General features: G+C 63.9%; 1 protein-coding gene across 2 annotated transcripts in view; it reads left to right on the top strand.

Annotated features, from left to right (window-relative positions):
• The window catches only part of kdm2ab (lysine (K)-specific demethylase 2Ab), a 136,249-nt gene that overhangs the window by 101,832 nt on the left and 10,679 nt on the right, over window positions 1-23,738 (top strand). Inside the window, exons 19-20 of one of the 2 annotated variants that reach the window (XM_063039388.1) lie at window positions 8,960-9,123; window positions 19,690-19,845. In XM_063039388.1, the coding sequence (XP_062895458.1) occupies window positions 8,960-9,123; window positions 19,690-19,845 (320 nt within the window). Of the gene's footprint in view, window positions 1-8,959; window positions 9,147-19,689; window positions 19,846-23,738 lie in introns of those variants that run through there. The other variant, XM_063039389.1, reaches the window with a different exon arrangement.

The following is a 23,738-nucleotide window of genomic DNA, read 5'->3' as shown; positions in this document are numbered from 1 at the left end:
GATCCCCTCGTTCCCCTTCCCCCTCGATCCCCTCGTTCCCCTTCCCCCTCGATCCCATCGTTCTCCCTTCCCCCTCGATCCCCTCGTTCTCCCTTTCCCCTCGTTCTCCCTTCCCCTCGTTCTCCCTTTCCCCTCGTTCCCCGTTCCCACTTGCCCCTCAATCCCCTTGTTCCCCCTCCCCCTCGTCCCTCGTCCCCCTCCCCCTCGTCCCCCTCCCCCTCGTCCCCCTCCCCCTCGTCCCCCTCCCCCTCGTCCCCCTCCCCCTCGTCCCCCTCCCCCTCGTCCCCCTCCCCCTCGTCCCCCCTTCCCCCTCGATCCCCTCGTTCCCCTTCCCCCTCGATCCCATCGTTCTCCCTTTCCCCTCGTTCCCCTTCCCCCTCGATCCCCTCGTTCTCCCTTTCCCCTCGTTCTCCCTTTCCCCTCGTTCTCCCTTTCCCCTCGTTCTCCCTTTCCCCTCGTTCTCCCTTTCCCCTCGTTCTCCCTTTCCCCTCGTTGTCCCTTTCCCCTCGTTCCCCGTTCCCACTTGCCCCTCAATCCCCTTGTTCCCTCTTCCACCTCGTTCCCTCTTCCCCCTTCCCCCTTGATCCCCTCTTCCCCCTTGATCCCCTCTTCCCCCTTCCTCCCTGGTTCCCCCTTCCCCCTTGATCCCTTCGTTTCCCCCTTCCCCCTTGATCCCCTCGTTCCCACGCCCCTCGTTCCCACGCCCCTCGTTCCCACGCCCCTCGTTCCCACGCCCCTCGTTCCCACGCCCCTCGTTCCCACGCCCCTCGTTGCCACTTGCCCCTCGATCCCCTTGTTCCCTCTTCCCCCACGTTCCCCTCGTCCCCCTTCCCCCTCGTCCACCTTCCCCTTCGTCCCCCTTCCCCCTCGTCCCCCTTCCCCCTCGTCCCCCTTCCCCCTCGTCCCCCTTCCCCCTCGTCCCCCTTCCCCCTCGTCCCCTTCCCCCTCGTCCCCTTCCCCCTCGTCCCCTTCCCCCTCGTCCCCCTTCCCCCTCGTCCCCCTTCCCCCTCGTCCCCCTTCCCCCTCGTCCCCCTTCCCCCTCGTCTCCCCCTCGTCTCCCCTTCCCCCCGTCTCCCCTTCCCCCTCGTCCCCCCTTCCCCCTCGTCCCCCCTTCCCCCTCGATCCCATCGTTCTCCCTTTCCCCTCGTTCTCCCTTTCCCCTCGTTCCCCGTTCCCACTTGCCCCTCAATCCCCTTGTTCCCCCCTCCCCCTCGTCCCCCCTCCCCCTCGTCCCCCCTCCCCCTCGTCCCCCCTCCCCCGCGTCCCCCCTCCCCCGCGTCCCCCTCCCCCGCGTCCCCCTCCCCCTCCCCCGCGTCCCCCTCCCCCGCGTCCCCTCATCCCCCCTCGATCCCCTCGTTCCCCTTCCCCCTCGATCCCATCGTTCTCCCTTCCCCCTCGTTCCCCTCGTTCTCCCTTTCCCCTCGTTCTCCCTTTCCCCTCGTTCCCCGTTCCCACTTGCCCCTCAATCCCCTTGTTCCCTCTTCCCCCTCGTTCCCTCTTCCCCTTCCCCGATCCCCTCGTTCCCCCTTCCCCCTCGTTCCCTCTTCCCCTTCCCCGATCCCCTTGTTCCCCCTTCCCCCTTGATCCCCTCTTCCCCCTTCCTCCCTGGTTCCCCCTTCCCCCTTGATCCCCTCGTTTCCCCCTTCCCCGATCCCCTCGTTTCCCCCTTCCCCGATCCCCTCGTTTCCCCCTTCCCCAGATCCCCTCGTTTCCCCCTTCCCCCCGATCCCCTCGTTCCCCCTTCCCCTGCTCCCTTCGTTCCCCCTTCCCCCTTGATTCCCTCGTTCCCCCTCACCCCTTGATCCCCTCGTTCCCCCTCACCCCTTGATCCCCTCGTTCCTCCTCCCCCTTGATCCCCTCGTTCCTCCTCCCCCTTGATCCCCTCGTTCCCACGCCCCTCGTTCCCACGCCCCTCGTTCCCACGCCCCTCGTTCCCACGCCCCTCGTTGCCACTTGCCCCTCGATCCCCTTGTTCCCTCTTCCCCCTTCCCCCTCGTCCCCCTTCCCCCTCGTCCCCCGTCCCCCTCGTCCCCCTTCCCCCTCGTCCCCCTTCCCCCTCGTCTCCCCCTTCCCCCTCGTCTCCCCCTTCCCCCTCGTCTCCCCCTTCCCCCTCGTCTCCCCCTTCCCCCTCGTCTCCCCCTCGTCTCCCCCTCGTCTCCCCCTCGTCTCCCCCTCGTCTCCCCCTCGTCCCCCCTTCCCCCTCGTCCCCCCTTCCCCCTCGTCTCCCCCTCGTCCCCCCTTCCCCCTCGTCCCCCCTTCCCCCTCGTCCCCCCTTCCCCCTCGTCCCCCCTTCCCCCTCGTCCCCCCTTCCCCCTCGTCCCCCCTTCCCCCTCGTCCCCCTTCCCCCTCGTCCCCCCTTCCCCCTCGTTCCCCTTCCCCCTCGATCCCCTCGTTCCCCTTCCCCCTCGATCCCATCGTTCTCCCTTCCCCCTCGATCCCCTCGTTCTTCCTTTCCCTTCGTTCTCCCTTCCCCTCGTTCTCCCTTTCCCCTCGTTCCCCGTTCCCACTTGCCCCTCAATCCCCTTGTTCCCCCTCCCCCTCGTCCCTCGTCCCCCTCCCCCTCGTCCCCCTCCCCCTCGTCCCCCTCCCCCTCGTCCCCCTCCCCCTCGTCCCCCTCCCCCTCGTCCCCCTCCCCCTCGTCCCCCCTTCCCCCTCGATCCCCTCGTTCCCCTTCCCCCTCGATCCCATCGTTCTCCCTTTCCCCTCGTTCCCCTTCCCCCTCGATCCCCTCGTTCTCCCTTTACCCTCGTTCTCCCTTTCCCCTCGTTCTCCCTTTCCCCTCGTTCTCCCTTTCCCCTCGTTCTCCCTTTCCCCTCGTTCTCCCTTTCCCCTCGTTCTCCCTTTCCCCTCGTTCTCCCTTTCCCCTCGTTCTCCCTTTCCCCTCGTTGTCCCTTTCCCCTCGTTCCCCGTTCCCACTTGCCCCTCAATCCCCTTGTTCCCTCTTCCACCTCGTTCCCTCTTCCCCCTTCCCCGATCCCCTTGTTCCCCCTTCCCCCTTGATCCCCTCTTCCCCCTTGATCCCCTCTTCCCCCTTGATCCCCTCTTCCCCCTTCCTCCCTGGTTCCCCCTTCCCCCTTGATCCCTTCGTTTCCCCCTTCCCCCTTGATCCCCTCGTTCCCACGCCCCTCGTTCCCACGCCCCTCGTTCCCACGCCCCTCGTTCCCACGCCCCTCGTTCCCACGCCCCTCGTTCCCACGCCCCTCGTTGCCACTTGCCCCTCGATCCCCTTGTTCCCTCTTCCCCCACGTTCCCCTCGTCCCCCTTCCCCCTCGTCCACCTTCCCCTTCGTCCCCCTTCCCTCTCGTCCCCCTTCCCCCTCGTCCCCCTTCCCCCTCGTCCCCCTTCCCCCTCGTCCCCTTCCCCCTCGTCCCCTTCCCCCTCGTCCCCTTCCCCCTCGTCCCCCTTCCCCCTCGTCCCCCTTCCCCCTCGTCCCCCTTCCCCCTCGTCCCCCTTCCCCCTCGTCTCCCCCTCGTCTCCCCTTCCCCCTCGTCCCCCCTTCCCCCTCGTCCCCCCTTCCCCCTCGATCCCATCGTTCTCCCTTTCCCCTCGTTCTCCCTTTCCCCTCGTTCTCCCTTTCCCCTCGTTCCCCGTTCCCACTTGCCCCTCAATCCCCTTGTTCCCCCCTCCCCCTCGTCCCCCCTCCCCCTCGTCCCCCCTCCCCCTCGTCCCCCCTCCCCCTCGTCCCCCCTCCCCCTCGTCCCCCTCCCCCTCGTCCCCCTCCCCCGCGTCCCCCTCCCCCGCGTCCCCCTCCCCCTCGTCCCCCTTCCCCCTCGTCTCCCCCTTCCCCCTCGTCTCCCCCTTCCCCCTCGTCTCCCCCTTCCCCCTCGTCTCCCCCTTCCCCCTCGTCTCCCCCTTCCCCCTCGTCTCCCCCTTCCCCCTCGTCTCCCCCTTCCCCCTCGTCTCCCCCTTCCCCCTCGTCTCCCCCTCGTCTCCCCCTCGTCTCCCCCTCGTCTCCCCCTCGTCTCCCCCTCGTCTCCCCCTCGTCTCCCCCTCGTCTCCCCCTCGTCTCCCCCTCGTCTCCCCCCTTCCCCCTCGTCCCCCCTTCCCCCTCGTCCCCCCTTCCCCCTCGTCCCCCCTTGCCCCTCGTCCCCCCTTGCCCCTCGTCCCCCTCCCCCTCGTCCCCCTCCCCCTCGTCCCCCTCCCCCTCGTCCCCCTCCCCCTCGTCCCCCTCCCCCTCGTCCCCCTCCCCCTCGTCCCCCTCCCCCTCGTCCCCCTCCCCCTCGTCCCCCTCCCCCTCGTCCCCCTCCCCCGCGTCCCCCTCCCCCGCGTCCCCCACCCCCTCGTCCCCCCTTCCCCCTCGTCCCCCCTTCCCCCTCATCCCCCCTCGATCCCCTCGTTCCCCTTCCCCCTCGATCCCCTCGTTCCCCTTCCCCCTCGATCCCATCGTTCTCCCTTCCCCCTCGATCCCCTCGTTCTTCCTTTCCCCTCGTTCTTCCTTTCCCCTCGTTCTCCCTTCCCCTCGTTCTCCCTTCCCCTCGTTCTCCCTTTCCCCTCGTTCTCCCTTTCCCCTCGTTCTCCCTTTCCCCTCGTTCTCCCTTTCCCCTCGTTCTCCCTTTCCCCTCGTTCTCCCTTTCCCCTCGTTCCCCGTTCCCACTTGCCCCTCAATCCCCTTGTTCCCCCCTCCCCCTCGTCCCCCCTCCCCCTCGTCCCCCCTCCCCCTCGTCCCCCCTCCCCCTCGTCCCCCCTCCCCCTCGTCCCCCCTCCCCCTCGTCCCCCTCCCCCTCGTCACCCTCCCCCTCGTCCCCCTCCCCCTCGTCACCCTCCCCCTCGTCACCCTCCCCCTCGTCCCCCTCCCCCTCGTCCCCCTCCCCCTCGTCCCCCTCCCCCTCGTCCCCCTTCCCCCTCGATCCCCTCGTTCCCCTTCCCCCTCGATCCCATCGTTCTCCCTTTCCCCTCGTTCCCCTTCCCCCTCGTTCTCCCTTTCCCCTCGTTCTCCCTTTCCCCTCGTTCTCCCTTTCCCCTCGTTCTCCCTTTCCCCTCGTTCTCCCTTTCCCCTCGTTCTCCCTTTCCCCTCGTTGTCCCTTTCCCCTCGTTCCCCGTTCCCACTTGCCCCTCAATCCCCTTGTTCCCTCTTCCACCTCGTTCCCTCTTCCCCCTTCCCCGATCCCCTTGTTCCCCCTTCCCCCTTGATCCCCTCTTCCCCCTTGATCCCCTCTTCCCCCTTCCTCCCTGGTTCCCCCTTCCCCCTTGATCCCCTCGTTTCCCCCTTCCCCCTTGATCCCCTCGTTTCCCCCTTCCCCGATCCCCTCGTTTCCCCCTTCCCTTGCTCCCCTCGTTCCCCCTTCCCCCTTGATCCCCTCTTTCCCCTTCCTCCGTGGTTCCCCCTTCCCCCTTGATTCCCTCGTTCCCCCTCACCCCTTGATCCCCTCGTTCCTCCTCACTCCTTGATCCCCTCGTTCCTCCTCCCCCTTGATCCCCTCGTTCCTCCTCCCCCTTGATCCCCTCGTTCCTCCTCCCCCTTGATCCCTTCGTTCCCACGCCCCTCGTTCCCACGCCCCTCGTTCCCACGCCCCTCGTTCCCACGCCCCTCGTTGCCACTTGCCCCTCGATCCCCTCGATCCCCCTCGTTCCCCTCGTCCCCCTTCCCCCTCGTCCCCCTTCCCCCTCGTCCCCCTTCCCCCTCGTCCCCCTTCCCCCTCGTCCCCCTTCCCCCTCGTCCCCCTTCCCCCTCGTCCCCCTTCCCCCTCGTCCCCCTTCCCCCTCGTCCCCCCTCCCCCTCGTCCCCCTTCCCCCTCGTCCCCCTTCCCCCTCGTCCCCCTTCCCCCTCGTCCCCCCTTCCCCCTCGTCCCCCCTTCCCCCTCGTCCCCCCTTCCCCCTCGTCCCCCTTCCCCCTCGTCCCCCTTCCCCCTCGTCCCCCTTCCCCCTCGTCCCCCCTCCCCCTCGTCCCCTTCCCCCTCGTCCCCTTCCCCCCTTCCCCCTCGTCCCCTTCCCCCCTTCCCCCTCGTCCCCTTCCCCCCTTCCCCCTCGTCCCCTTCCCCCCTTCCCCCTCGTCCCCCTTCCCCCCTTCCCCCTCGATCCCCTCCTCCCCCCTTCCCCCTCGATCCCCTCGTTCCCCTCCCCCCTCGATCCCCTCGTTCCCCTCCCCCCTCGATCCCCTCGTTCCCCTCCCCCCTCGATCCCCTCGTTCCCCTCCCCCCTCGATCCCCTCGTTCCCCTCCCCCCTCGATCCCCTCGTTCCCCTTCCCCCTCGATCCCCTCGTTCCCCTTCCCCCTCGATCCCCTCGTTCTCCCGATCCCCTCGTTCTCCCGATCCCCTCGTTCTCCCGATCCCCTCGTTCCCCCGATCCCCTCGTTCCCCCGATCCCCTCGTTCCCCCGATCCCCTCGTTCCCCCTTTCCCCTCGTTCCCCCTTTCCCCTCGTTCCCCCTTTCCCCTCGTTCCCCTTCCCCCTCGATCCCCTCGTTCTCCCTTTCCCCTCGTTCTCCCTTCCCCTCGTTCTCCCTTTCCCCTCGTTCTCCCTTTCCCCTCGTTCTCCCTTTCCCCTCGTTCTCCCTTTCCCCTCGTTCTCCCTTTCCCCTCGTTCTCCCTTTCCCCTCGTTCCCCGTTCCTCCCTGGTTCCCCCTTCCCCCTTGATCCCCTGGTTCCCCCTTCCCCCTTGATCCCCTCGTTCCCCCTTCCCCCTTGATCCCCTCGTTCCCCCTTCCCCCTTGATCCCCTCGTTCCCCCTTCCCCCGATCACCTCGTTCCCCCTTCCCCCGATCACCTCGTTCCCCCTCCCCGATCCCCTCGTTCCCCCTCCCCCCTCGATCCCCTCGTTCCCCCTCCCCCCTCGATCCCCTCGTTCCCCCTCCCCCCTCGATCCTCTCGTTCCCCCTCCCCCTCGATCCTCTCGTTCCCCCTCCCCCTCGATCCTCTCGTTCCCCCTCCCCTCTCGATCCCCTGTACCCCCTCACCCCTCGTTCCCCCTCCCCCTCGATCCCCTCGTTCCCCCTCCCCCCTCGATCCCCTCGTTCCCCCTCCCCCCTCGATCCCCTCGTTCCCCCTTCCCCCTCGATCCCCTCGTTCCCCCTCCCCCCTCGATCCCCTCGTTCCCCCTCCCCCCTCGATCCCCTCGTTCTCCCGTTCCCACGCCCCCCCGTTCCCACGCCCCCGTTCCCACTTGCCCCTCAATCCCCTTGTTCCCTCTTCCCCCTCGTTCCCTCTTGCCCCCTTCCCCGATCCCCTTGTTCCCCCCTTCCCCCTTGATCCCCTCGTTCCCCCTTCCCCCTTGATCCCCTCGTTCCCCCTTCCCCCTTGATCCCCTCGTTCCCCCTTCCCCCTTGATCCCCTCGTTCCCCCTTCCCCCTTGATCCCCTCGTTTCCCCCTTCCCCCCGATCCCCTCGTTTCCCCCTTCCCCCGATCCCCTCGGTTCCCCCTTCCCCCGATCCCCTCCGTTCCCCCTTCCCCTTCTCCCCTCATTCCCCCTTCCCCCTTGATCCCCTCTTCCCCCTTCCTCCCTGGTTCCCCCTTCCCCCTTGATCCCCTCGTTTCCCCCTTTCCCCGATCCCCTCGTTTCCCCCTTTCCCCGATCCCCTCGTTTCCCCCTTCCCCCGATCCCCTCGTTTCCCCCTTCCCCCGATCCCCTCATTTCCCCCTTCCCCGATCCCCTTGTTCCCCCTTCCCCTGCTCCCATCGTTCCCCCTTCCCCCTTGATCCCCTCTTCCCCCTTCCTCCCTGGTTCCCCATTCCCCCTTCCTCCCTGGTTCCCCCTTCCCCCGATCCCCTCGTTTCCCCCTTCCCCCAGATCCCCTCGTTTCCCCCTTCCCCCTTTCCCCGATCCCCTCGTTTTCCCCTTCCCCCGATCCCCTCGTTTTCCCCTTCCCCCGATCCCCTCGTTTCCCCCTTCCCCCCGATCCCCTCGTTTCCTCCTTCCCCCGATCCCCTCTTTTCCCCCTTCCCCCGATCCCCTCTTTTCCCCTTCCCCCCGATCCCCTCTTTTCCCCCTTCCCCCGATCCCCTCTTTTCCCCCTTCCCCCCGATCCCCTCTTTTCCCCTTCCCCTGATCCCCTCGGTTCCCCCTTCCCCCCGATCCCCTGGGTTCCCCCTTCCCCCGATCCCCTCGTTCCCCCTTCCCCCGATCCCCTCGCTTCCCCCGATCCCCTCGGTTCCCCCTTCCCCCCGATCCCCTCGGTTCCCCCTTCCCCCCGATCCCCTCGGTTCCCCCGTCCCCCCCGATCCCCTCGGTTCCCCCTTCCCCCCCGATCCCCTCGGTTCCCCCTTCCCCCCGATCCCCTCGGTTCCCCCTTCCTCCGATCCCCTCGTTCCCCCTTCCTCCGATCCCCTCGTTTCCTCCTTCCCCCGATCCCCTCGTTTCCCCCTTCCCCCCGATCCCCTCGGTTCCCCCTTCCCCCCGATCCCCTCGTTTCCCCCTTCACCCCGATCCCCTCGTTTCCCCCTTCACCCCGATCCCCTCGGTTCCCCCTTCCTCCGATCCCCTCGTTCCCCCTTCCTCCGATTCCCTCGTTCCCCCTTCCTCCGATCCCCTCGTTCTCCCTTCCCCCCTGATCCTGTTCCACCTTCCCCCCTGATCCCGTTCCCCCTTCCCCCCTGATCCCGTTCCCCCTTCCCCCCTGATCCCGTTCCACCTTCCCCCCTGATCCCGTTCCCCCTTCCCCCCTGATCCTGTTCCACCTTCCCCCCTGATCCCGTTCCCCTTTCCCCCCTGATCCCGTTCCCCCTCCCCACCGATCCCCTCGTTCCCCCTCCCCCGTCCCCTCGTTCCCCCTTCCCCTCGCCCCCCCGATCCCCTCGCCCCCGCCGATTCCCCCGTTCCCCCCTGATCCCCTCGTTCCCCTTCCCCTGTCCTCTATCTCGGCCCCCTCTCAGCCCCCTCCAGCCCTGTTCCCCCCTCGATCCCCTCCCCTCGATCTCGGGCCCCGTCCCCCCCGCCCTCTAACTCGGACCCCCCCCCTTGATCCCCTCGGCCCCCTTTCCCCTGGACCCCCTCCCCGCCGATCACTGCTCTCTGCTGTCTCCCAGGTGCTGTGACAAGAGGCTGTGGACCCGCATTGACCTGAGCCGGTGCATATCCATCACCCCGCTGGCCCTGAGTGGCATCACCCGGCGACTCCCCGTCAGCCTCGACCTGAGCTGGAGTAACATCAGCCGAAAGCAGCTGACCTGGCTTATCAACAGGCTGCCCGGTCCGTACCCACGGGGGAGACGGGTCAGTGGGGGGAGACGGTGCCCGGGAGGGGGTGGGAGCGGGGCGCGGGGAGCGGGGAAGGGGGAGGGTGGTCACGTCAGCCGCTACTGGGCCCGGCCGCGGGCTGTACGGTTCATGCCCGGGGAGGGGGCGCAGAGAGGGGTCAGATATTTCACCTGGACAGAGCAAGATGGGGGAAAGAAGAGTCGAGACGGGCAGGGGAGAGACGGGGTGAGGTGGCCGAGAGAGAGAGACGGGTAGAGGGGTGGAGAGAGACGGGTAGAGGGGTGGGGAGAGAGACGGGTAGAGGGGTGGGGAGAGAGAGACGGGTAGAGGGGTGGGGAGAGAGACGGGTAGAGGGGTGGAGAGAGAGACGGGTAGAGGGTTGGGGAGAGAGAGACGGGTAGAGGGGTGGGGAGAGAGAGACGGGTAGAGGGGTGGGGAGAGAGAGACGGGTAGAGGGGTGGAGAGAGAGACGGGTAGAGGGGTGGGGAGAGAGACGGGTAGAGGGGTGGAGAGAGAGAGATGGGTAGAGGGGTGGGGACAGAGAGACGGGTAGAGGGGTGGGGAGAGAGACGGGGAGAGGGGTGGGGAGAGAGAGACGGGTAGAGGGGTGGGGAGAGAGAGACGGGTAGAGGGGTGGGGAGAGACGGGTAGAGGGGTGGGGAGAGACGGGTAGAGGGGTGGGGAGAGAGAGACGGGTAGAGGGGTGGAGAGAGAGACGGGTAGAGGGGTGGGGAGAGAGACGGGTAGAGGGGTGGAGAGAGAGAGATGGGTAGGGGGTGGGGAGAGAGACGGGTAGAGGGGTGGGGAGAGAGATGGGTAGAGGGGTGGGGAGAGAGAGACGGGTAGAGGGGTGGGGAGAGAGAGACGGGTAGGGGGGTGGAGAGAGAGACGGGTAGAGGGGTGGGGAGAGAGACGGGTAGAGGGGTGGGGAGAGAGACGGGTAGAGGGGTGGGGAGAGAGAGACGGGTAGAGGGGTGGGGAGAGAGAGATGGGTAGGGGGCTGGGGAGAGAGACGGGTAGAGGGGTGGGGAGAGAGAGACGGGTAGAGGGGTGGGGAGAGAGAGACGGGTAGAGGGGTGGGGAGAGAGACGGGTAGAGGGGAGAGAGAGAGAGACGAGTAGAGGGGTGGAGAGAGAGACGGGTAGAGGGGTGGGGAGAGAGAGATGGGTAGAGGGGTGGGGAGAGAGACGGGCTGTGGGATGGGGAGAGAGACAGGTAGAGGGGTGGGGAGAGAGAGACGGGTAGAGGAGTAGAGACAGAGGGAGATGGGCTGTGGGGTGGGGGGGAACAGAGAGACGGGTTGAGGGGTGGGGAGAGAGAGACGGGCTGTGGGATGGGGAGAGAGACGGGTAGAGGGGTTGGGAGAGACGGGTAGAGGGGTAGAGACAGGGAGATGGGTTGTGGGGTGGAGAGAGAGATGGGTAGAGGGGTGGGGAGAGAGACAGGTAGAGGGGTTGGGAGAGAGATGGGTAGAGGGGTGGAGAGAGAGATGGGTAGAGGGGTGGGGAGAGAGAGACGGGTAGAGGGGTTGGGAGAGAGATGGGTAGAGGGGTGGAGAGAGAGATGGGTAGAGGGGTGGGGAGAGGGAGATGGGCTGTGGGATGGGGAGAGAGACAGGTAGAGGGGTTGGGAGAGAGATGGGTAGAGGGGTGGAGAGAGAGATGGGTAGAGGGGTGGGGAGAGAGAGACGGGCTGTGGGATGGGGAGAGAGACAGGTAGAGGGGTGGGGAGAGAGAGACGGGTAGAGGAGTAGAGACAGAGGGAGATGGGCTGTGGGGTGGGGGGGGAACAGAGAGACGGGTAGAGGGAGCAGAAAGAGGAGGAACTGACGGACGAGGGGTTGGAGAGAAGGAGAAGGTGAGGCGATGGGGATTAGCGAGGAGAGCTGGGGTGCAGGAGTGATGGAGAGGCGGGCGTTAGAGGGAGAGATGGAGCAGGGGTGTCCAACAAGAGAGACGGGACGGAGAAGCTGGTGTGAGGGGGTGGGGGGTGGTTCGAGGGTAAGAAGGGGCAAGGGGGAGAGGGTGGGGCAGGGTAAGGCGAGGGAGGTGGGCGTTGGAGCGGTGTTCCCTGTGAGGTGTGCACGCACACATCTTTCGCTACGATCACGCGGCGGAATTTAACCCGCTCAGGGACGGTCGAGCTCTCTCCCACCCCCACCGCCCTGGCACGTTAACTGTGTTCCTCCATCGTGTGCGATCACATTTGCTTTTCCGGTGTCTGATGCCGATGGTGTTGACAACGTGGGGTTTGTGACGAATTGCCTGTGAACTTTACAGCTGACTTCTGTGTGTGTGCGCGTGCAAACTGGAGGGAAATTTGGGCGCAGGGCAGACAGAGGGGTGCGGTGAGGGTGACAGAGATGAAGAAGGGCGGGGTGGGACGAGATTTGGGGGTGGAGAGACATGAGGGAGGGAGGCAAGGGGGCACGAGACGGAGGGTCCTCGAGAGAGAGGGAATGGGAGAGAGATGGCTCGAGAGTGTGAGAAATGTCAGGAATTGTCAGGGAGAGAGACACAGGGTCGAGGGAGGAGAGAAGAGGTGAGGGGGTCAGGAATTGTCAGGGAGAGACACGGGGTCGAGGGAGGAGAGAGGAGGTGAGGTCGGGAATTGTCAGGGAGAGAGACATGGGGTCGAGGGAGGAGAGAGGAGGTGAGGGGGTCAGGAATTGTCAGGGAGAGACACGAGGTCGAGGGAGGAGAGAGGAGGTGAGGGGGTCAGGAATTGTCAGGGAGAGACACGGGGTCGAGGGAGGAGAGAAGAGGTGAGGGGGTCAGGAATTGTCAGGGAGAGAGACACGGGATCGAGGGAGGAGAGAGGAGGTGAGGGGGTCAGGAATTGTCAGGGAGAGACACGGGGTTGAGGGAGGAGAGAAGAGGTGAGGGGGTCAGGAATTGTCAGGGAGAGACACGAGGTCGAGGGAGGAGAGAGGAGGTGAGGGGGTCGGGAATTGTCAGGGAGAGGGACACGGGGTCGAGGGAGGAGAGAGGAGGTGAGGGGGTCGGGAATTGTCGGAGAGACGGGGTCGAGGGAGGGGAGAGGAGGTGAGGGGGTCGGGAATTGTCAGGGAGAGGGACACGGGGTCGAGGGAGGAGAGAGGAGGTGAGGGGGTCGGGAATTGTCGGAGAGACGGGGTCGAGGGAGGGGAGAGGAGGTGAGGGGGTCGGGAATTGTCAGGGAGAGAGACACGGGGTCGAGGGAGGAGAGAGGAGGTGAGGGGGTCAGGAATTGTTAGGGAGAGACGGGGTCGAGGGAGGAGAGAGGAGGTGAGGGGGTCGGGAATTGTCAGGGAGAGACGGGGTCGAGGGAGGAGAGAGGAGGTGAGGGGGTCGGGAATTGTCAAGGAGAGAGACACAGGGTCGAGGGAGGAGAGAGGAGGTGAGGGGGGTCGGGAATTGTCAGGGAGAGAGACACGGGGTCGAGGGAGGGGGTGAGGGGGGTTGGGAATTGTCAGGGAGAGAGACACGGGGTCGAGGGAGGAGAGAGGAGGTGAGGGGGTCGGGAATTGTCGGAGAGACGGGGTCGAGGGAGGGGAGAGGAGGTGAGGGGGTCGGGAATTGTCAGGGAGAGGGACACGGGGTCGAGGGAGGAGAGAGGGGGTGAGGTCAGGATTTGTCAGGGAGACATGGGGTTGAGGGAGGAGAGAGGAGGTGAGGGGGTCGGGAATTGTCAGGGAGAGAGACACGGGGTCGAGGGAGGAGAGAGGAGGTGAGGGGGTCAGGAATTGTTAGGGAGAGACGGGGTCGAGGGAGGAGAGAGGAGGTGAGGGGGTCGGGAATTGTCAGGGAGAGACGGGGTCGAGGGAGGAGAGAGGAGGTGAGGGGGTCGGGAATTGTCAAGGAGAGAGACACGGGGTCGAGGGAGGAGAGAGGAGGTGAGGGGGGTCGGGAATTGTCAGGGAGAGAGACACGGGATCGAGGGAGGAGAGAGGTGGTGAGGGGGTCAGGAATTCTCAGGGAGAGAGACACAGGGTCGAGGGAGGAGAGAGGAGGTGAGGAGGTCGGGAATTGTCAGGGAGAGACACGAGGTCGAAGGGAAGAGAGAGGAGATGAGGGGGTCAGGAATTGTCAGGGAGAGAGACATGGGGTCGAGAGAGGAGGTGAGGGTGTCAGGAATTGTCAGGGAGAGAGACACGGGGTCGAGAGAGGAGGTGAGGGGGTCAGGAATTGTCAGGGAGAGAGACACGGGGTCGAGGGAGGAGAAGGGGTGAGGAGGTCGGGAATTGTCAGGGAGACACGGAGTCGAGGGAGAGCGAGAGGGGGTAAGGGGGTCAGGAATTGTCAGGGAGAGAGACACGGGGTCGAGGGAGGAGAAGGGGTGAGGGGGTCAGGAATTGTCAGGGAGAGAGACACGGGGTCGAGGGAGGAGAGAGGAGGTGAGGGGGTCGGGAATTGTCAGGGAGAGGGACACGGGGTCGAGGGAGGAGAGAGGAGGTGAGGGGGTTGGGAATTGTCAGGGAGAGAGACACGGGGTCGAGGGAGGAGAGAGGAGGTGAGGGGGTCGGGAATTGTCAGGGAGAGAGACGGAGTCGAGGGAGGAGAGAGGAGGTGAGGGGGTCAGGAATTGTCAGGGAGAGAGACATGGGGTCGAGGGAGGAGAGAGGAGGTGAGGTCAGGGTTTGTCCGCAAGACACGGAGTCGAGGGAGGAGAGAGGAGGTGAGGAGGTCGGGAATTGTCAGGGAGAGAGACATGGGGTCGAGGGAGGAGAGAGGAGGTGAGGGGGTCGGGAATTGTCAGGGAGACACGGGGTCGAGGGAGGAGAGAGGAGGTGAGGAGGTCGGGAATTGTCAGGGAGAGAGACACGGGGTCGAGGGAGGAGAGAGGAGGTGAGGGGGTCGGGAATTGTCAGGGAGAGACTGGGTCGAGGGAGGAGAGAGGAGGTGAGGGGGTCGGGAATTGTCAGGGAGAGAGACACGGGGTCGAGGGAGGAGAGAGGAGGTGAGGGGGTCGGGAATTGTCAGGGAGAGAGACACGGGGTCGAGGGAGGAGAGAGGCGGTGAGGTCGGGAATTGTCAGGGAGAGACACGGGGTCGAGGGAGGAGAGAGGAGGTGAGGGGGTCAGAAATTGTCAGGGAGAGAGACACGGGGTCGAGGGAGGAGAGAGGAGGTGAGGAGGTCGGGAATTGTCAGGGAGAGGGACACGGGGTCGCGGGAGGAGAGAGGAGGTGAGGGGGGTTGGGAATTGTCAGGGAGAGAGACATGGGGTCGAGGGAGGAGAGAGGAGGTGAGGGGGTCAGGAATTGTCCGGGAGAGAGACACGGGGTCGAGGGAGGAGAGAGGAGGTGAGGGGGTCGGGAATTGTCAGGGAGAGAGACGGAGTCGAGGGAGGAGAGAGGAGGTGAGGGGGTCAGGAATTGTCAGGGAGAGAGACATGGGGTCGAGGGAGGAGAGAGGAGGTGAGGTCGGGATTTGTCAGGGAGATACGGGGTCGAGGGAGGAGAGAGGAGGTGAGGGGGTCGGGAATTGTCAAGGGAGAGAGACACGGGGTCGAGGGAGGAGAGAGGAGGTGAGGGGGTCAGAAATTGTCAGGGAGAGAGACATGGGGTCGAGGGAGGAGAGAGGAGGTGAGGAGGTCGGGAATTGTCAGGGAGAGAGACACGGGGTCGAGGGAGGAGAGAGGAGGTGAGGAGGTCGGGAATTGTCAGGGAGACACGCGGTCGAGAGTGGAGGTGAGGGGGTCGGGAATTGTCAGGGAGAGAGACACGGGGTCGAGGGAGGAGAGAGAAGGTGAGGGGGTCGGGAATTGTCAGGGAGACACGGGGTCGAGGGAGGAGAGAGGAGGTGAGGGGGTCGGGAATTGTCAGGGAGAGAGACACGGGGTCGAGGGAGAGCGGGAGGGGGTGAGGGGGTCAGGAATTGTCAGAGAGACATGGGGTCGAGGGAGGAGAGAGGAGGTGAGGGGGGTCGGGAATTCTCAGGGAGAGGGACGGGGTCGAGGGAGGGGAGAGGAGGTGAGGGGGTCGGGAATTGTCAGGGAGAGACACGGGGTCAAGGGAGGAGAGAGGAGGTGAGGTCGGGAATTGTCAGGGAGAGAGACATGGGGTCGAGGGAGGAGAGAGGAGGTGAGGGGGTCAGGAATTGTCAGGGAGAGAGACATGGGGTCGAGGGAGGAGAGAGGAGATGAGGGGGTCAGGAATTGTCAGGGAGAGAGACCCGGGGTCGAGGGAGGAAAGAGGAGGTGAGGTCGGGAATTGTCAGGGAGAGAGACACGGGGTCGAGGGAGGAGAGAGGAGGTGAGGGGGTCAGGAATTGTCAGGGAGAGAGACACGGGGTCGAGGGAGGAGAGAGGAGGTGAGGGGGTCGGGAATTGTCAGGGAGAGAGACACGGGGTCGAGGGAGAGCGGGAGGGGGTGAGGGGGTCAGGAATTGTCAGGGAGAGACACGGGGTCGAGGGAGGAGAGAGGAGGTGAGGGGGTCGGGAATTGTCAGGGAGAGAGACACGGGGTCGAGGGAGAGCCGGAGGGGGTCAGGAATTGTCAGGGAGAGAGACACGGGGTCGAGGGAGGAGAGAGGAGGTGAGGGGGGGTCGGGAATTGTCAGGGAGAGAGACATGGGGTCGAGGGAGGAGAGAGGACGTGAGGTCGGGAATTGTCAGGGAGAGAGACATGGGATCGAGGGAGGAGAGAGGAGGTGAGGGGGTCAGGAATTGTCAGAGAGACATGGGGTCGAGGGAGGAGAGAGGAGGTGAGGGGGGTCGGGAATTCTCAGGGAGAGGGACGGGGTCGAGGGAGGGGAGAGGAGGTGAGGGGGTCGGGAATTGTCAGGGAGAGACACGGGGTCAAGGGAGGAGAGAGGAGGTGAGGTCGGGAATTGTCAGGCAGAGAGACATGGGGTCGAGGGAGGAGAGAGGAGGTGAGGGGGTCAGGAATTGTCAGGGAGAGAGACACGGGGTCGAGGGAGGAGAGAGGAGATGAGGGGGTCAGGAATTGTCAGGGAGAGAGACACGGGGTCGAGGGAGGAAAGAGGAGGTGAGGGGGTCGGGAATTGTCAGGGAGAGAGACACGGAGTCGAGGGAGGAGAGAGGAGGTGAGGGGGTCAGGAATTGTCAGGGAGAGAGACACGGGGTCGAGGGAGGAGAGAGGAGGTGAGGGGGTCGGGAATTGTCAGGGAGAGAGACACAGGATCGAGGGAGGAGAGAGGTGAGGGGGTCAGGAATTGTCAGGGAGAGAGACCCGGGGTCGAGGGAGGAAAGAGGAGGTGAGGTCGGGAATTGTCAGGGAGATAGACACGGGGTCGAGGGAGGAGAGAGGAGGTGAGGGGGTCAGGAATTGTCAGGGAGAGAGACACGGGGTCGAGGGAGGAGAGAGGAGGTGAGGGGGTCGGGAATTGTCAGGGAGAGAGACACGGGGTCGAGGGAGAGCGGGAGGGGGTGAGGGGGTCAGGAATTGTCAGGGAGAGACACGGGGTCGAGGGAGGAGAGAGGAGGTGAGGGGGTCGGGAATTGTCAGGGAGAGAGACACGGGGTCGAGGGAGGAGAGAGGAGGCGAGGGGGTCAGGAATTGTCAGGGAGAGACACGGGAAGTCGAGGGAGAGCGGGAGGGGGTGAGGGGGTCAGGAATTGTCAGGGAGAGAGACACGGGGAGTCGAGGGAGGAGAGAGGGGGTGAGGGGGTCGGGAATTGTCAGGGAGAGAGACACGGGGTCGAGGGAGGAGAGAGGAGGTGAGGAGGTCGGGAATTGTCAGGGAGAGAGACACGGGGTCGAGGGAGAGCGGGAGGGTGTAACGGGGTCAGGAATTCTCAGGGAGAGAGACACGGAGTCGAGGGAGAGCGGGAGGGTGTAAGGGGGTCAGGAATTGTCAGGGAGAGACACGGGGTCGAGGGAGGAGAGAGGAGGTGAGGGGGTCGGGAATTGTCAGGGAGAGAGACACGGGGTCGAGGGAGAGCCGGAGGGGGTCAGGAATTGTCAGGGAGAGAGACACGGGGTCGAGGGAGGAGAGAGGAGGCGAGGGGGTCAGGAATTGTCAGGGAGAGACACGGGAAGTCGAGGGAGAGCGGGAGGGGGTGAGGGGGTCAGGAATTGTCAGGGAGAGAGACACGGGGAGTCGAGGGAGGAGAGAGGGGGTGAGGGGGTCGGGAATTGTCAGGGAGAGAGACACGGGGTCGAGGGAGGAGAGAGGAGGTGAGGAGGTCGGGAATTGTCAGGGAGAGAGACACGGGGTCGAGGGAGAGCGGGAGGGTGTAAGGGGGTCAGGAATTCTCAGGGAGAGAGACACGGAGTCGAGGGAGAGCGGGAGGGTGTAAGGGGGTCAGGAATTGTCAGGGAGAGACACGGGGTCAAGGGAGAGCGGGAGGGTGTAAGGGAGTCGGGAATTGTCAGGGAGAGAGACACGGGGTCGAGGGAGGAGAGAGGAGGTGAGGGGGTCAGGAATTCGCAGGGAGAGAGACATGGGGTCGAGGGAGGAGAGAGGAGGTGAGGAGGTCGGGAATTGTCAGGGAGAGAGACATGGGGTCGAGGGAGGAGAGAGGAGGTGAGGTCGGGATTTGTCAGGGAGACACGGGGTCGAGGGAGGAGAGAGGAGGTGAGGGGTCGGGAATTGTCAAGGGAGAGAGACACGGGGTCGAGGGAGGAGAGAGGAGGTGAGGGGGTCAGAAATTGTCAGGGAGAGAGACACGGGGTCGAGGGAGGAGAGAGGAGGTGAGGAGGTCGGGAATTGTCAGGGAGAGAGACACGGGGTCGAGGGAGGAGAGAGGAGGTGAGGAGGTCGGGAATTGTCAGGGAGACACGGGGTCGAGAGAGGAGGTGAGGGGGTCGGGAATTGTCAGGGAGAGAGACACGGGGTCGAGGGAGGAGAGAGAAGGTGAGGGGGTCGGGAATTGTCAGGGAGACACGGGGTCGAGGGAGGAGAGAGGAGGTGAGGGGGTCGGGAATTGTCAGGGAGAGAGACACGGGGTCGAGGGAGAGCGGGAGGGGGTGAGGGGGTCAGGAATTGTCAGGGAGAGAGACACGGGGTCGAGGGAGGAGAGAGGAGGTGAGGGGGGGTCGGGAATTGTCAGGGAGAGAGACATGGGGTCGAGGGAGGAGAGAGGAGGTGAGGTCGGGAATTGTCAGGGAGAGAGACACGGGGTCGAGGGAGGAGAGAGGAGGTGAGGGGGTCAGGAATTGTCAGGGAGAGAGACACGGGGTCGAGGGAGGAGAGAGGAGATGAGGGGGTCAGGAATTGTCAGGGAGAGAGACACGGGGTCGAGGGAGGAAAGAGGAGGTGAGGGGGTCGGGAATTGTCAGGGAGAGAGACACGGAGTCGAGGGAGGAGAGAGGAGGTGAGGGGGTCAGGAATTGTCAGGGAGAGAGACACGGGGTCGAGGGAGGAGAGAGGAGGTGAGGGGGTCGGGAATTGTCAGGGAGAGAGACACAGGATTGAGGGAGGAGAGAGGAGGTGAGGGGGTCAGGAATTGTCAGGGAGAGAGACCCGGGATCGAGGGAGGAAAGAGGAGGTGAGGTCGGGAATTGTCAGGGAGAGAGACACGGGGTCGAGGGAGGAGAGAGGAGGTGAGGGGGTCAGGAATTGTCAGGGAGAGAGACACGGGGTCGAGGGAGGAGAGAGGAGGTGAGGGGGTCGGGAATTGTCAGGGAGAGAGACACGGGGTCGAGGGAGAGCGGGAGGGGGTGAGGGGGTCAGGAATTGTCAGGGAGAGACACGGGGTCGAGGGAGGAGAGAGGAGGTGAGGGGGTCGTGAATTGTCAGGGAGAGAGACACGGGGTCGAGGGAGAGCCGGAGGGGGTCAGGAATTGTCAGGGAGAGAGACACGGGGTCGAGGGAGGAGAGAGGAGGCGAGGGGGTCAGGAATTGTCAGGGAGAGACACGGGAAGTCGAGGGAGAGCGGGAGGGGGTGAGGGGGTCAGGAATTGTCAGGGAGAGAGACACGGGGAGTCGAGGGAGGAGAGAGGGGGTGAGGGGGTCGGGAATTGTCAGGGAGAGAGACACGGGGTCGAGGGAGGAGAGAGGAGGTGAGGAGGTCGGGAATTGTCAGGGAGAGAGACACGGGGTCGAGGGAGAGCGGGAGGGTGTAAGGGGGTCAGGAATTCTCAGGGAGAGAGACACGGAGTCGAGGGAGAGCGGGAGGGTGTAAGGGGGTCAGGAATTGTCAGGGAGAGACACGGGGTCAAGGGAGAGCGGGAGGGTGTAAGGGAGTCGGGAATTGTCAGGGAGAGAGACACGGGGTCGAGGGAGGAGAGAGGAGGTGAGGGGGTCAGGAATTCTCAGGGAGAGAGACATGGGGTCGAGGGAGGAGAGAGGAGGTGAGGAGGTCGAGAATTGTCAGGGAGAGAGACACGGGGTCGAGGGAGGAGAGAGGAGGTGAGGGGGTCGGGAATTGTCAGGGAGAGACGAGGAGTCGAGGGAGTCGGGAGGGGGTCAGGAATTGTCAGGGAGAGACACGGGGAGTCGAGGGAGAGCGGGAGGGACGGACAGGGAGGGGGTGGCGGGAGAAACGGGGAAACGTGAGCCGGATGGGGAGGAGACGGCGGGTGGGGGGGGGAGGAGGTGGTGGCGGTGAGACGGGGACTGGGCAGTCCCACAATACTGAAGCGTCTCTCCCTCTTTCCCCGCCCGCTCCCAGGACTGAAGGACCTCTTCCTGTCAGGCTGCACGTGGTCCGCCGTCTCGGCCCTGAGCAGCCACAGCTGTCCACTCCTCCGCACCCTCGACCTCCGATGGGCCGACGGGCTGCGGGACCCCCAGATGAGGGAACTCTTCTGCGCGCCAGACAAGCCAGGTAACGCCAGCGGGGGGTGGGGCTGGGGGGATGCGTGGAGAGTACGGGACGCCGAGTTCAAGCGGGATAAAACCCCGGGACTATTGAGTGCAGTCTGGGTCGTCCCGCTACAGGGAGGGAGGGAATTGTGGGGGGGCTTTGGGAAGGGTGCACAGAACGGGTTCACCAGGATGCTGCCTGGATTAGAGAGTGTGCAGAGGAGATTGACCAGGATGCTGCCTGGATTAGAGAGGGTGCAGAGGAGATTCACCAGGACGCTGCCTGGATTAGAGAGGGTGCAGAAGAGATTCACCAGGACGCTGCCTGGATTAGAGAGCGTGCAGAGGAGATTGACCAGGACGCTGCCTGGATTAGAGAGCGTGCAGAGGAGATTGACCAGGACGCTGCCTGGATTAGAGAGCGTGCGGAGGAGATTTACCAGGACGCTGCCTGGATTAGAGAGCGTGCAGAGGAGATTCACCAGGACGCTGCCTGGATTAGAGAGGGTGCAGAGGAGATTCACCAGGACGCTGCCTGGATTAGAGAGCGTGCAGAGGAGATTCACCAGGATGCTGCCTGGGTTAGAGAGGGTGCAGAGGAGATTGACCAGGACGCTGCCTGGATTAGAGAGCGTGCAGAGGAGATTCACCAGGATGCTGCCTGGTTTAGAGAGGGTGCAGAGGAGATTGACCAGGACGCTGCCTGGATTAGAGAGGGTGTAGAGGAGATTGACCGGGACGGTGCCTGGATTAGAGAGGGTGCAGAGGAGATTGACCGGGACGCTGCCTGGATTAGAGAGGGTGCAGAGGAGATTGACCGGGACGCTGCCTGGATTAGAGAGGGTGCAGAGGAAATTGACCGGGACGCTTCCTGGATTAGAGAGCGTGCAGAGGAGATTCACCAGGATGCTGCCTGGGTTAGAGAGGGTGCAGAGGAGATTGACCAGGACGCTGCCTGGATTAGAGAGGGTGCAGAGGAAATTCACCAGGATGCTGCCTGGATTAGAGAGCGTGCAGAAGAGATTCACCAGGATGCTGCCTGGGTTAGAGAGGGTGCAGAGGAGATTGACCGGGACGCTGCCTGGATTAGAGAGGGTGTAGAGGAGATTGACCGGGACGCTTCCTGGATTAGAGAGGGTGCAGAGGAGATTCACCAGGACGCTGCCTGGATTAGAGAGGGTGCAGAGGAGATTGACCAGGATGCTGCCTGGATTAGAGAGGGTGCAGAGGAGATTGACCAGGACGCTGCCTGGATTAGAGAGCGTGCATAGGAGATTGACCAGGACGCTGCCTGGATTAGAGAGGGTGTAGAGGAGATTCACCAGGATGCTGCCTGGGTTAGAGAGGGTGCAGAGGAGATTCACCAGGACACTCCTGGATTAAAGAGCGTGCAGAGGAGATTCACCAGGACGCCGCCTGGATTAGAGAGCATGCAGAGCTTGGACAGACTCGGGTCCTTTTCTCGGGAGCATCGGAGGCTGAGGGGAGACAGGTTGGAGGTTCGTACGACTACGATTCAGTGGACAACCCCAAGACTGGTCTTCCAGCAGGATTCCTTCAAACGATGTGGGTATGTCTGGTGGGAGAGGGTGGGTAACTTCTGCTGGGGCTGGGAGGGAGAGTGGATCAGCCATGGCGGACCAGATTTGATGGGCCAAATGGCCTGATTCTGCTCTGATATCTTAAGGTCTTGCAGCTCTGTAAAACCCCGGTGAGACCCACAATTGGAGTGTTGTGTTCAGTTCTGGACCCCTCATTATAGGAAGGGTGTGGAAGCTTCAGAGAGGGTGCAGAGCAGATCGACCAGGATGCTGCCTGGATTAGAGAGGGTGCAGAGGAGATTCACCGGGATGCTGCCTGGATTAGAGAGGGTGCAGAGGAGATTGACCGGGATGCTGCCTGGATTAGAAAGGGTGCAGAGGAGATTGACCAGGAAGCTGCCTGGATTAGAGAGGGTGCAGAGGAGATTGACCAGGATGCTGCCTGGATTAGAGAGGGTGCAGAGGAGATTCACCGGGATGCTGCCTGGATTAGAGAGGGTGCAGAGGAGATTGACCAGGATGCTGCCTGGATTAGAGAGGGTGCAGAGGAGATTGACCAGGATGCTGCCTGGATTAGAGAGGGTGCAGAGGAGATTCACCGGGATGCTGCCTGGATTAGAGAGGGTGCAGAGGAGATTGACCAGGATGCTGCCTGGATTAGAGAGGGTGCAGAGGAGATTCACCGGGATGCTGCCTGGATTAGAGAGGGTGCAGAGGAGATTGACCAGGATGCTGCCTGGATTAGAGAGGGTGCAGAGGAGATTGACCAGGATGCTGCCTGGATTAGAGAGGGTGCAGAGGAGATTGACCAGGACGCTGCCTGGTTTAGAGAGGGTGCAGAGGAGATTCACCAGGATGCTGCCTGGATTAGAGAGGGTGCAGAGGAGATTCACCAGGATGCTGCCTGGATTAGAGAGGGTGCAGAGGAGATTCACCAAGATGCTGCCTGGATTAGAAAGGGTGCAGAGGAGATTGACCAGGATGCTGCCTGGATTAGAGAGGGTGCAGAGGAGATTGACCAGGATGCTGCCTGGATTAGAGAGGGTGCAGAGGAGATTCACCGGGATGCTGCCTGGATTAGAGAGGGTGCAGAGGAGATTGACCAGGATGCTGCCTGGATTAGAGAGGGTGCAGAGGAGATTGACCAGGACGCTGCCTGGTTTAGAGAGGGTGCAGAGGAGATTCACCAGGATGCTGCCTGGATTAGAGAGGGTGCAGAGGAGATTCACCAGGATGCTGCCTGGATTAGAGAGGGTGCAGAGGAGATTCACCAAGATGCTGCCTGGGTTAGAGAGGGTGCAGAGGAGATTGACCAGGACACTGCCTGGATTAGAGAGGGTGCAGAGGAGATTGACCAGGACACTGCCTGGATTAGAGAGGGTGCAGAGGAGATTCACCAGGACGCTGCCTGGATTAGAGAGGGTGCAGAGGAGATTGACCAGGACGCTGCCTGGATTAGAGAGGGTGCAGAGGAGGTTCACCAGGACACTGCCTGGATTAAAGAGCGTGCAGAGGAGATTCACCAGGACGCTGCCTGGATTAGAGAGGGTGCAGAGCTTGGACAGACTCGGGTCCTTTTCTCGGGAGCATCGGAGGCTGAGGGGAGACAGGTTGGAGGTTCGTACGACTACGATTCAGTGGACAACCCCAAGACTGGTCTTCCAGCAGGATTCCTTCAAACGATGTGGGAATGTCTGGTGGGAGAGGGTGGGTAACTTCTGCTGGGGCTGGGAGGGAGAGTGGATCAGCCATGGCGGACCAGATTTGATGGGCCAAATGGCCTGATTCTGCTCTGATATCTTAAGGTCTTGCAGCTCTGTAAAACCCCGGTGAGACCCACAATTGGAGTGTTGTGTTCAGTTCTGGACCCCTCATTATCGGAAGGGTGTGGAAGCTTTAGAGAGGGTGCAGAGGAGATCGACCAGGATGCTGCCTGGATTAGAGAGGGTGCAGAGGAGATTGACCGGGACGCTGCCTGGATTAGAGAGGGTGCAGAGGAGATTCACCGGGATGCTGCCTGGATTAGAGAGGGTGCAGAGGAGATTCACCGGGACGCTGTCTGGATTAGAGAGGGTGCAGAGGAGATTGACCAAGATGCTGCCTGGATTAGAGAGGGTGCAGAGGAGATTGACCGGGACGCTGTCTGGATTAGAGAGGGTGCAGAGGAGATTGACCGGGATGCTGCCTGGATTAGAGAGGGTGTAGAGGAGATTGACCGGGACACTACCTGGATTAGAGAGGGTGTAGAGGAGATTGACTAGGATGCTGCCTGGATTAGAGAGGGTGCAGAGGAGATTCACCGGGATGCTGCCTGGATTAGAGAGGGTGCAGAGGAGATTGACCGGGACGCTGTCTGGATTAGAGAGGGTTCAGA

The sequence above is a fragment of the Mobula hypostoma genome, unplaced genomic scaffold, assembly GCF_963921235.1.
Source record: "Mobula hypostoma unplaced genomic scaffold, sMobHyp1.1 scaffold_83, whole genome shotgun sequence".
Lineage (NCBI taxonomy): Eukaryota > Metazoa > Chordata > Chondrichthyes > Myliobatiformes > Myliobatidae > Mobula > Mobula hypostoma.
Note: the sequence above shows the minus strand (reverse complement) of the source record. Positions and strands in the feature narration are given on the sequence as shown.